This window comes from Bos grunniens, chromosome X, assembly GCF_055505025.1.
Source record: "Bos grunniens cultivar Pamir isolate PY7600 chromosome X, Bosgru_T2T1.0, whole genome shotgun sequence".
Taxonomy (NCBI): domain Eukaryota; kingdom Metazoa; phylum Chordata; class Mammalia; order Artiodactyla; family Bovidae; genus Bos; species Bos grunniens.
Window position 1 is genome coordinate 75,705,208 of NC_141194.1, and position 12,511 is coordinate 75,717,718.

At 35.6% G+C, this 12,511-nt stretch overlaps 1 protein-coding gene across 8 annotated transcripts in view; it reads left to right on the plus strand.

The window, feature by feature from the left end:
- The window catches only part of LOC147340723 (uncharacterized), a 467,968-nt gene that overhangs the window by 396,294 nt on the left and 59,163 nt on the right, over positions 1–12,511 (plus strand). For all 8 annotated transcript variants that reach the window (XM_086386242.1, XM_086386239.1, XM_086386241.1 and 5 more), the window contains 2 exons: positions 6,483–6,604; positions 7,029–8,521. In XM_086386242.1, coding sequence (XP_086242368.1) covers positions 6,483–6,604; positions 7,029–8,521 — 1,615 coding nt within the window. The remainder of the gene's footprint in view (positions 1–6,482; positions 6,605–7,028; positions 8,522–12,511) is intronic.

Here is a 12,511-nt window from a genome sequence, read left to right on the forward strand (position 1 = left end):
CCATTTTATTGTTTTCCTCTATTTCTTTGCATTGATCACTGAGGAAGGCTTTCTTATTTCTCCTTACTATTCTTTGAAACTCTGCATTCAGATGGGTATATCTTTCCTTTTCTCCTTTGCCTTTTGCTTCTCTTCTTTTCACAGCTGTTTGTAAGACCTCCTCAGACAATCATTTTGCTTTTTTGCATTTCTTTTTCTTGGGGATAGTCTTGATCCCTGCTTCCCGTAGTTACATGAACCTCTGTCCATAGTTCTTCATGCACTCTGTCTATCAGATTTAATCTCTTGAATCTATTTCTCACTTCCACTGTATAATCATAAGGGATTTGATTTAGGATATACCTGAATGATCTAGTGGTTTTCCCTACTTTCTTCAATTTCAGTCTGAATTTGGCAATAAGGATATCATGGCCTGAGCCACAGTCAGCTCCCCATCTTGTTTTTGCTGACTATATAGAGCTTCTCTATACAGAAGAAATAGAGTGGCCATCATAGTCAACAAAAGAGTCTGAAATGCAGTACTTGGATGCAATCTCAAAAATGATAGAATGATCTCTGCTCATTTACAGGGCAAACCATTCAATATCTCACTAATCCAAGTCTATGCCCCAACCAGTAATGTTGAAGAATCTGAAGTTGAATGGTTCTATGAAGACCTACAAGACCTAGAACTAACACCAATAAAAGATGTCCTTTTCTTTATAGGGGACTGGAATGCAAAATAGGAATTCAAGAAATACCTGGAGTAACTGGTAAATTTGGCCTTGCAGTACAGAATGAAGCAGGGCAAAGGCTAATAAAGTTTTGCCAAGAAAACGCACTGGTCATTTAAGACTATTATTTCCTTATTTTCTGTCAGGATAATCTGTCCATTGATATAAATGGGATGTTAAAGTTCCCTACTATTTTTGTATTACTGTCAATTTTCCCCTTTATATCTGCTAATATTTACTTTATATATTTAGGTTTTCTTATATTAGTTGCATATGTGTTAATGACTGTTACATTCTCTTCTTGTGTTAACCCTCTTATCATTATACCCTTCTTTCTGTAGATTTTGTTTTAAACTCTATTTTGTCTAATCAAGAGTTACTTATCCCTACTTTCTTATCACTTCCATTTTCTTAAAACATCTTTTTCCATACCCTCACTTTCAGTCTGTGTGTGACCTTAGCTCTGAAGTGAATCTCTTGGGAGCTGCATATTGGTTGATCTTTGTTTTTTATCCAGTCATTCATCCTATATATTTTGATTAGAACATTTAGTCTATTGACATGTAAAGTGATTATTGGTAGACATGTAATTTTTGTCATTTTGTTACTTGTGTTTTTGTTTGCTTTTGTAGTTCATCTCTGTTCTTTTTGTCTCCTTTTATTTTCTTCCCTTGTGTTCCTTTCTCTTTAGTTTTTCTGTATTTGATATGCAGTTACCATTGGGCTCATATATATTGACTTATTAGTATATCTATGACTTACCTGGTGGCTCAGTGGTAAAGAATCCACCTGCCTGTGCAGGAGCCATGGATTCAATCCCTAGTTGGGAAGATTCCCTGGAGAAGAAAATGGCAACCCACTTCAGTATTCTTGCCTGGGAAATCCCGTGGACAGAGGAGCCTGGTGGACTACAGTCCATGATGTCACAAACGAGTTGGGCATGACTTAGTGACTAAACAACAACAACATAACTGGATTTGCATGTTTTTAATTACTAGCCATTTAAGTTCAAGCACTCTAAAAGTTATACATTTTTATTTCACCCTACATGTTTTTGGTGTCATATTTTACATCTTCATATTTATTCCATCATTCTTCATTGATGAGCCCTTTTAGATTTTTGCTTATTCTATAAGTTTTTTTATCTCTCTTTCAAATATAAATGATAATCTTGCTAGGTAGATTATCCTGGGTTGCTTCTTTCAGCACTTTGAATGTATCATGCCATTGCTTTCTGTCCTCCAAAATTTCTTCAAAAAAAGCAGCTGATAACCATATGTGGATTACTTTGTATATGACTTTATTTTTCTCTAGATGCCTTCAAAATTATCTCTTAATCTGTAACTTTTGGCATTTTGGTTATGTTATGTCTTGGTATGGGTTCATTATGTTTGGGACTCTCTGTTTTTCCTGTATATAGATATATGTTTCCTCTTTCAGGTTTGGGAACTTTTCAGCTATAGTTTCACCAAATATATTTTTGATCCTTTTCTCTCTCTCTTCTCTTTCTGGAACCCATATAAAGCAAATGTTGGTACACTGAATGTTTTTTCAGAGTTCCTGTAAATGGTTCTCATTTTTTAATTTGTTTTTCTTATTGCTGTTCTAAAGGAGTGATTTCCATTTTTCTATATTCCAGATCTCATTCATTTCTCAGTGTCACCTAGTATGTTGTTAATTCATTCTTGTCTATTTTTTCCTTTCCGTTAATATACTCTTCAGTTCTGACTGGTTCCTTTATTATTTTCTAACTACTTGTTAAAATTCTGTGTGTATTTTTTTTCCATAATTCTGTTAGCATTCTTACTGCTAATACTTTTATTTTGCTTAAAAGTGTAGGCTCTTGGACTCAATCAGAAAGTCCTTGGAATTCATCTAGTACAGAGAATGGCAAACTTTTTCTGTAAAAGACTAAACCTTAAATATCTGTTGCTTACCAGGTCAAATACACAATGTTCTCAACTGTTGAAAAAATTATTCTCACTGATGAGATAATGGATGTTACATTTTACCTTTTTATATAAAATGTGAAAAATTTCTGTTGCTCTTAGGCCATACAAAAACATGGTGAGCTAGATTTGACCCATGGGAATAGTTTGTTAGTCCCCCATCTTGCTCGTGTCATCTTAAACTGGGCTAGACTTAGAGTGCCTGTTGAAAATACTTGGATATTATAACTTATTTCCTTGACTTTAAATTGTAATTGGGAAATCTTAGTAGTGATGCTTTCCCAAAGTAAGCCTCTAGTGAAATGTACAATGTACAATGATGGAGCTACTTTTTAAACAGACCATTGAAGAGTCAAACTCCATTGAAGAGTCAGATTCCTTTAAAAAATAAAGGGGTTCCTTGCCATGCTCTCTCCCTATTCCCTTTAAACTCCTTGCTGCTGCTGCTGCTGCTAAGTCACTTCAGTCATGTCCGACTCTGTGTGATCCCATAGACGGCAGCCCACCAGGCTCCCCAGTCCCTGAGATTCTCCAGGCAAGAATACTGGAGTGGGTTGCCATTTCCTTCTCCAAAGCATGAAAGTGAAAAGTAAAGTGAAGTCGCTCAGTCGTGTCCGACTCTTAGCGACCCCATGGACTGCAGCCCACCAGGCTCCTCCGTCCATGGGATTTTCCAGGCAAGAGTACTGGAGTGGGTTGCCATTGCCTTCTCCATTTAAACTCCTTACTTAAGTCCTAAAATACTTAATACTGTGCATATCACAGATTATGATTTTTTCATGTAATTTTATTAAATATTAACCATGATGGGTTTTACTTTTTTGTTTGTTTTTGTTTTTGTTTTAATTTTATTTTATTTTTAAACTTTACATAATTGTATTAGTTTTGCCAAATATCAAAATGAATCCACCACAGGTATACACGTGTTCCCCATCCTGAACCCTCCTCCCAGTTTTTACTTTTTTTAAAAAACCTGATTTTGGAGGGGAAAAGCTATATATGGAGTATAATATAGGTCATTTTAGGTGTTTTATGCCAGGTTTTTCCTTAACATAGTACAATGTTCTTTTGGAAAGTGTAGAAGCATGATGTATATATTTCCTCAGGAGACTAGGTATACTAATAAATCATATACATGACAAGATGTTAGTTATCAACCTATGAAGGCAGATATTATTTGTTTAAATTTAGATAATGTCTAATTGAATAAAATTTGCTGTACTTTCCCTAACCCTTTTTGTCTTGACTTTCAAAATAATGAAAACTAGTGACAGAACAATCATAATTGAAATCCATTACTGTGATTTGAGAATAGGAGTCAAAGTAGTTCTGAGTATTTGCACTTATAGATCAGTGTTTAGAAGCACATGAAAATTGTTTGCTATATACCTCACCTAAGATGTGGAAGTTTCAAAATTTCTCATACTTTTGCTTTATAAATAAAATCACCCATCTTTTTAATATCTGTTAATAATTTACATTATTTGTCTTTATCTTTTATTTTGAATTAGTGTTTTCTCTTAAATACTATCTAATTTGAGTCTCACAATTACTGACTGGAACAGGAGATTACAAAAATGTTACTATAATTAATTCTATAGTATTTTAAAACTTGAGTATTTTTTTATTATATTGTATTTAAATAACACGTTGTTTAAATCCATTATTTTTTACTTAAGTTTTGTTGGAAGATGGAATATATCTCTTTACATAGATAAAATTATTTTTTGATCATTTTTCAACTCTTCTTTTTTCCTTTTCTTGGACTACTTCTTCACCTAAGTCTCATTTATTATGTATGTTCTACTTTGAGGTTAACAATAATATATTAACAACAATTTTGATGTCTTATGAAGGACCTTTTCATTGTTTTGTTTTCTTCTTCTAGAATTCTTTTTTTAATTAATTAATTTTAATTGGAGGATAGTTACTTCATGATATTGTGATGATTTTTGCCATATATCACCATGAATCAGCTGCAGGAATACATATGAACCCCCCATCCTGAACCCCCCACTTCTCTCCCCACCTTATCCCTCTGGATTATCCCAGGGTACCAGCTTTGGGTGCCCTGCTTCATGCATCGAACTTGCACTTTTCTTCTATTTTACATATGGTAATGTATATATTTCAATGCTATTCTCTCAAGGAACAGATCCCCACTCATACTGGCTTGAACAAAAAATGGGCCAAAGAACTAAACAGACAGTTCTCCAAAGAAGACATACAGATGGCTAACAAACACATGAAAGGATGCTCAAAATCACTCATTATCAGAGAAATGCAAATCAAAACCACAATGAGGTACCATCTCACGCTGGTCAGAATGGCTGCTATCAAAAAATCCACAAACAATAAATGCTGGAGCGGGCACTGTTGGGGAGAATGCAAACTAGTACAGCCACTATGGAGAACAGTGTGGAGATTCCTTAAAAAACTGGAAATAGAACTGCCATACGACCTAGCAATCCCACTGCTGGGCATACAGAAACCAGATTTGAAAGAGACACGTGTCCCCCAATGTTCATCGACATATTGTTTACAATAGCCAGGACATGGAAGCAACCTAGATGTCCATCGGCAGATGAATGGATAAGAAAGCTTTGGTACATATACACAATGGAATATTACTCAGCTATTGAAAAGAATGCATTTGAATCAGTTCTAATGAGGTGGATAAAACTGGAGCCTATTATACAGAGTGAAATAAGTCAGAAAGAATAACATCAATATAGTATATTAACGCATATATATGGAATTTAGAAAGATGGTAATGATGACCCTATATGCGAGACAGCAAAAGAGACACAGAGACAAAGAACAGACTTTTGGACTCTGTGGGAGAAGGTGAGGGTGAGATGATTTGAGACAATATCATTGAAACATGTATAATACCATATGTGAAATAGATCACCAGTCTAAGTTTGATGCATGAAATAGGGCACTCAAAGCTGATGTACTGGGACAACCCAGAGGGATGGGATGGGGAGGGAGGTGGGTGGGGAATTTGGGATGGAGGACACATGTACACCTCCATCATAATCAATCAGAATATGACTGATTCATGTCAATGTATGGCCAAAACCACCACAATATTGTAAAGTAATTAGCCTCCAATTAAAATAAATCAATTAATTTTTTAAAAAGGAAAAATGGTAAAAAACATTAAGTCAAGGATCTTGATTACCTTAGAGAGCTCAAGGGAAGAAAGTAAAATTAATACTTAGTAGGAACTGGAATTAAGAGCTCAGGTAGAAAATATATCCATCTGTTTCTCTAGAGGCATATGATCCTTTGTTTCTACTTCCTTAATGTATTGATATTTTATTATTTACACTCTCTACACTTTTTTTTTTTTTTTTACTTCTCTAGGGATATGCCAGACATTACTTCTTCATACTGCCCCTGATTGCCTGTCCTTATTTCAAGCAACCAGAAGGAAAAAAAAAAAAAAGAACTATTCTGAATTCTAACTATAACTCTGCAGGAAAAAAAATCTTATTGCCCCAATTTGTGTCAAACGCCAATTACTCCAAGGCAACATAGCGCCAATGAGGCATTTGGGGATGGACATTAGTTTATGGAAAAGTAGAGGCTAAGAAGATATCTCACAATGTATCTAGCATATTTCCTTTTATACGTAAATGCTATTTCTGAAGTTTTATTTTGAAAAATGTTTTCATTATACCTTTCCCTTAAACATAAGTGCAGATAATGAAGTGACACTGTTCCCACAATCAAAATACCTAAATGTGCTATGTTTCACATTAAATGTAACTAAGAAATTGTAACTTTGTTTATGATTTATTTTGCTTTGCAGCCAATAACTGCAACTAATTCACCCATTGAACGTATATTTCACCTTCAAGATGTGCCCCTTCCAAATGAAACAGTATCTAATAGATTTGGATATTTTTCTCTAGAAAGCCTCTGCACCCAAAGGTAAGTTTCACTGATAATCAAGTCTATATACATGTAATCTTAACTTGGAGTAGAATATAGAATTAGTAATTCTTCTACCATATTTTAGCATAATATTCAGTTTTCAAAATAATGATGCACTGACTGGATAAGGACAAGAGAATAGTATATTGCAAGGAAGTATCATATTCAGGTGAGTACTTTCAGGTACACTGGAAAACAGTTAATATGAAGGTAAATGCAAGTGAATGTAAAATCTACCTACACTGATTTTCTTCTGATTTGTTCACAAGAAGCATAATGATGCCACACGCTTTCTAAAACCTGATAAGAATATGTACTTTATAATATTCTCCTACAGAAGACTTTTCAACAGAGAAATAATGTATTTTCCAACATATTTGATGAATATTTTTTAAGTATTCATATTTGTCTTTTCTTTAAGTAATGAAGGAGCAGTTGTCATGCCACATGATGAAGGAACCACATCTGAAACAGAAGTTTCTGATACAAAAGTTTCTGACAATTCAACCAGTTATTTTGACTATAAAAATCTCCAAGACCTAACGATAATTGAAAGTGATGCCCCTCTGCTGACTTCTGGCTCTGAAAGCTGTGTGATTGATTCTGACTCTGACAGAGGCATTGGTATGGACTCTGACTTAGAACAGCACTCAAAAGACTCTGACTCAGTAACATGGGGAATGGACTCAGATTCAGAAAATTGTCCCATGGACCCAGACTCTCAGAAACACCTGCTAGAAGCAGAAAAATTCCACATAGCATCAAACCTAGAGCAACACCTAATTGGAGTTGAACAATGCCAGCTGGAATTTGGCCCTCTGAAACGCTGTATGAACCCAGATTCAGAAAAAAGCTTGGCAGACTCTGATTCTGAAAAATATGTGATGGCTTCTTACAATGAAAGACCCAGGATAGACTCAGACTCAAAAAAATACCCCATAGCTTCTGCATCTGTGAAACACGTGCTGAAGGCAGAAAAATGCCAGATGGCCTCAGATTCTATAAAATGCTTCATGGAGTCTGAAAAAAGATTAATGGAGACTGAACAACACTGGCTAATCTCTGCGTCTGAGAGATATGTGGTGGACTCATACATTGAAAGGGATGCAGTAGACTCAGGCTCTGCATCTGGGATATATCTGATGGAGGAAGGAAAACACCAGGAGAAGATTAGATCTGAGAGACATATAATGCACTCTAACTTTGAACCATGTAGGATGGATTCAGACTCAACAAGATATGAGCTAACCTCAGCCTCTGTGAAATGCCTCATGAATGCTAACACATTCCAGTTGAGCACTGAAACTGAGAGGTACTATGTAGATTCTTGGTCTGTAAGACACACAATGGACTTGGATTCTGAAAGCCTGGATATGAGCTCTGATTCAGTGAATCCCATAATGAAGGCTGAAGATTGCCAAAGAGCCTCTGAATTGGAAAGATTCTGGATGGACCTCAGGTATGAATATGAAAGATACCTGCCTGGCTCTGAAAGACAACAGTTGAACTTTGACTGTGGTAGATGCTGGGACAGCTCTATAAAATACCAACACAGATCTTCAAGACTTCAGGGTAGTTCTGGAAGATGTCAAGATGACCTTCAAAAGCATTGGGATAAGTTTGTAAAACATCAAATAGATTCTGATTCTGAAAAACATAGAACAGATTTTGAAAATGAAAGATATCAAAATGAATTTGAAAATGGAAGACATATACACATAATGGAGGTGGAACAGTCTCTATTGCACTCTGAACATGAGAGACTTCAAATGAATGAAAAAAGGGAGAAATACTTCATAAAGTCTGACAGTGAAAAAGAGCACAAGATTGTATCTGACAATGAAAGACACGATCTTGACTCAGAAGATGAAGCACGACGGCTTGGTGCTCGCAAAAAAGCTAACCGTCCTCAGGGTAAGCTTAAATATGTCTGGCTTTTGAAACCAGCTTGTTTTCAACTTTAATTAGTAACATGATGACACTTACGAAATGGCAGTTGCTTTAACAGATTTGGGCCTGAGATTATTTCATCAGAAATTCAGAGAAAAGGCATCTTAATCCTAGATTTTCAATTCACTTTGGAAAATTAGGCAAATCATCTGTCTTTAGTTATCAGTTTTATCATGATATATTAAAAGAAGGAAATTAAATAATTATTAATAAAAATGATTATTCTAGCCTAGGAAACAGCTTGTTGAATTTAGTTACCATGAATCTAGAATGAGTAAATAAGGATTATTCATAAACTTTTTCCAATTATTAGTTGCTGTGTAAAGGAAAGCCTATCTATATAAATATTCAATGTATGATGCTTCTCTTAAAGTTATTATTAAAGCTTCATAAATTTTAATAGTTGGCATTTACCTTGTTAGTCATATTTAGCACACTAAATCATTATAATTCTCCATTTCCTAAGCCATTTTATTAAGGTATGCTTATTATGATAAAGAAACTGTTATCATCTCATAGATATTTTTCATCATAATAGTCACTTTCTATCGAGTGTGAAACCATGTGAAGTGAAAACAAAGAATTTGTCCCCAAACGTTTTTTGAGGGTATTTAAGTACTTTTATTTGAGAGAAAATATCATTGTGCTCAAATTACAAATCCAGTATTAGTGGCAGAAGAAATTCTTTACTTTCTTTTACTGATTTTTGCAGCATTTGCTTTATCCGTACACTTCTTCAGCCATGTTTGAGGGGTTTCCTACTGTATATTATTGTAGGGCTTCCCAGGTGGCTCAAGAGGTAAAGAATCTGCCTCCAATACAGGAAACACAGGAGACTTGAGTTGAATCCCTGGGTCAAGAAGATCCTGTGGAGGAGGGCATGGCAACCCATTCCACTATTCTTGCCTAAGAAATGCCATGAACAGAGAAGCCTGGCAGGCTACAGTCCATAGAGTCACAAAGAGTTGGACACGCCTGAAGTGACTGAGCATGCACACACACATTATCATTATATTTCCTCAGAAAAAAGGAAGGAAAACCAAGAGTTGATTCCACTTTAAAGGACTGTTCTAAGAAAATAAATTGGTGATAATTTTATACTGATGCCCATGGTTTGGATATAAAATTAATTTGATGCTTACACTGAAATGCTAGGAAAACAGAAAGCAGTATATGATGATTGACACTAGCTCCCAGCTCCTGTACGCCAGTCCAACATTCTCAAGAGAACATAAATAAGTTAAAGTTTCTCCTTCATGATGGAGAGAGATTCTGTTAGGAAGTGAATGATACCTGATCTTTGAGGACTTTTTTTTTTTTTTAATCTTATTTTATTTTATTTTTAAACTTTACATAATTGTATTAGTTTTGCCAAATATCAAAATTTATTTACTTGTCTGCAGTATAGCAATTGATTTTTAAAAATTTTTCTTTTGTGACAATAAAAAATGACTAAAAAATATTGCTTGTCATCAAAATTCCCAATAGTATAATTTTAATTTTATGTGATTGAATTTTTAGACCTCATTTATTGTGTTTTAATGGGATTTTATTTTTTAATTTATTTTTAATTGGAGGAAAATTGCTTCACAATATTGTGATGGTTTCTGCTACACAACAATACAAATAAGCCAAATTATATTTATATCACCTTCCTCTTTAGCCTCCATCCTCTCCCTCATCCCACCCCTCTAGATAACCACAGAGTGCATAGCTGGGCTCCCCGTGTTAAACAGCAAATTCTCACCAACTATCTATTTTACACATGGTAGTGTATATACGTCTATGCTACTTTCTCTATCCATACTACTCTTTCCTTCCCCACTGTGTCTACAGGTTTATTCTCTACATATGTGTCTCCATTCCTTCTCTGCAAATAGGTTAATCAATGTCCTTATTCTAGATTCCTTATATATGCATTAATATACCATATTTGGTTTTTCTCTTTCTGAATTATTTCACTCTGTATGACAAGCTCTAGGTTCATCCACCTCACTAGGACTGACTCAAATGTGTTATTTTTTATGGCTGAGTAATACTGCATTGAATATATATACCACAAATTCTTTATCCATTCATAGATCTATGAACATATGAGTTGCTTTCATGTCCTAGCTATGTAAATAGTGCTGCTATGAACATTGGGGTACATGGGCCTTTTTCAATTATGATTTTTCCAGCATATATGCCCTTTTCATCATATTCATGGAGTTCTCAAGGCAAGAATACTGAAGTGGTTTGCCATTCTTCTCCAGTAGACATCCAGTTTTTCAGGCCTGACTCTCAGGAACATGCCTTTCAGCTGCTCCATGTAACTGTACAACATGCCCAGTGCACTGGTTGTCCCACTGCTGGTCTTTGGCATCTGGTCCCATTGTGTGTGTGTGCTAAGTCGCTTCAGTTGTGGCTGACTCTGTACAACTCTTTGGACTTTAGCCTACCAGGCTCCTCTTTCTATGGGATTCTCCAGACAAGAATACTGGAGTGGATTGCAATGCCCTCCTCCAAGGGATCTTCCTGATCCATGGATGGAACCCATGTCTCACATCTCATGCATTGGCAGGCAGGTTCTTTACCACTACTTCCACATGGAAAGCCCATCCAGTCCCATCACTTCATGGCAAATAAATAGCGAAAAAGTAGAAACAGTAACAGATTTTAGTTTCTTGGAATTCAAAATCCCTGTGGAGAGTGACTGCAGCCACAAAAATAAAAGATGATGCTTGTTCCTCAGAAAAGCTATGACAAACCTAGACAGTGTATTAAAAAGCAGAGACATCACCTTGCCAAAAAAGATCTGTATAGTCAAAGCTATGTTTTTTCCAGTAGTCACGTATGAATGTGAGAGTTGTATCATAAAGAAGGCTGAGGGCTGAAGAATTAATGCTTTCAAACTGTGGTGCTGGAGAAGACTCTTGAGACTCCCCTGGACAGCAAGGAAATCAAATCTGTCAGTCCTAAAGGAAACCAACCCTGAATATTCATTGGAAGGACTGATGCTGAGGCTAAAGCTCCAGTACTTTGGCTACCTGATGCAAAGGGCTGACTCATTGGAAAAGACCTGATGCTGGTAACAGGAGAAGGTGGGGACAGAGGATAAGATGGTTGGATGACATCACTGACTCAATGGACATGAGACTGAGTAAACACAGGGAGATAGTGAAGGACAGAGGAGCTTGGCATGCTGCAGTTCATGGGTTCACAAAGAGTTGGACATGACTTAGTGACTGAACAACAACAGGCTATATGCCCATTCTTGGGATTGCTGGGTCATATGGTAGTTTTAATCCTAGCTTTTTAGGGAATCTCCATACTGTTCTCCATAGTGGCTGTATCAACTTATGTTCCCACCAACAGTGAAAGACTGTTCCCTTTTCTCCACATCCTCTCCAGCATTTATTGTTTGTAGATTTTGTTTGATGGTGGCCTTCTGACTGGTGTGACATAATCTCATTGCAGTTTTGATTTGCATTTCTCTAATAATTAGAGGTGTTGAGCATCTTTTCATGTGTCTATTTGTCATCTGTATTTTTTTTGGGGGGGAAATGTCTGTTTAGGTCTTTACTAATTTTTTTATTGGGCTATTTGTTTTTCTTGATATTGAGCCATATGAGCTGCTTATATATTTTTGAGAATAATCCTTTGTCAGTTTTATTGTTTACAATTATTTTCTCCCATTCTGAGGTTTGTCTTTTAATATTTTTTATTGTTTCCTTTTCTGTGAAAAAAGCTTTTAAATCTCATTTGTTTATTTTTGTTTTTATTTCCATTACTTTAGGAGGTAAGTCAAAGAGGATCTTGCTTTGATTTATGTCGGAATGTACTGCCTGTGACTTTCTCTAAGAGCTTTATAGTTTCTGGCCTTACATTTAAATCTTTAACCCATTTTGAGTTTATTTTTGTGTATGGTGTTAGGAAGTGTTCTAGTTTCATTCTTTTATGTGTAGCTGTCTA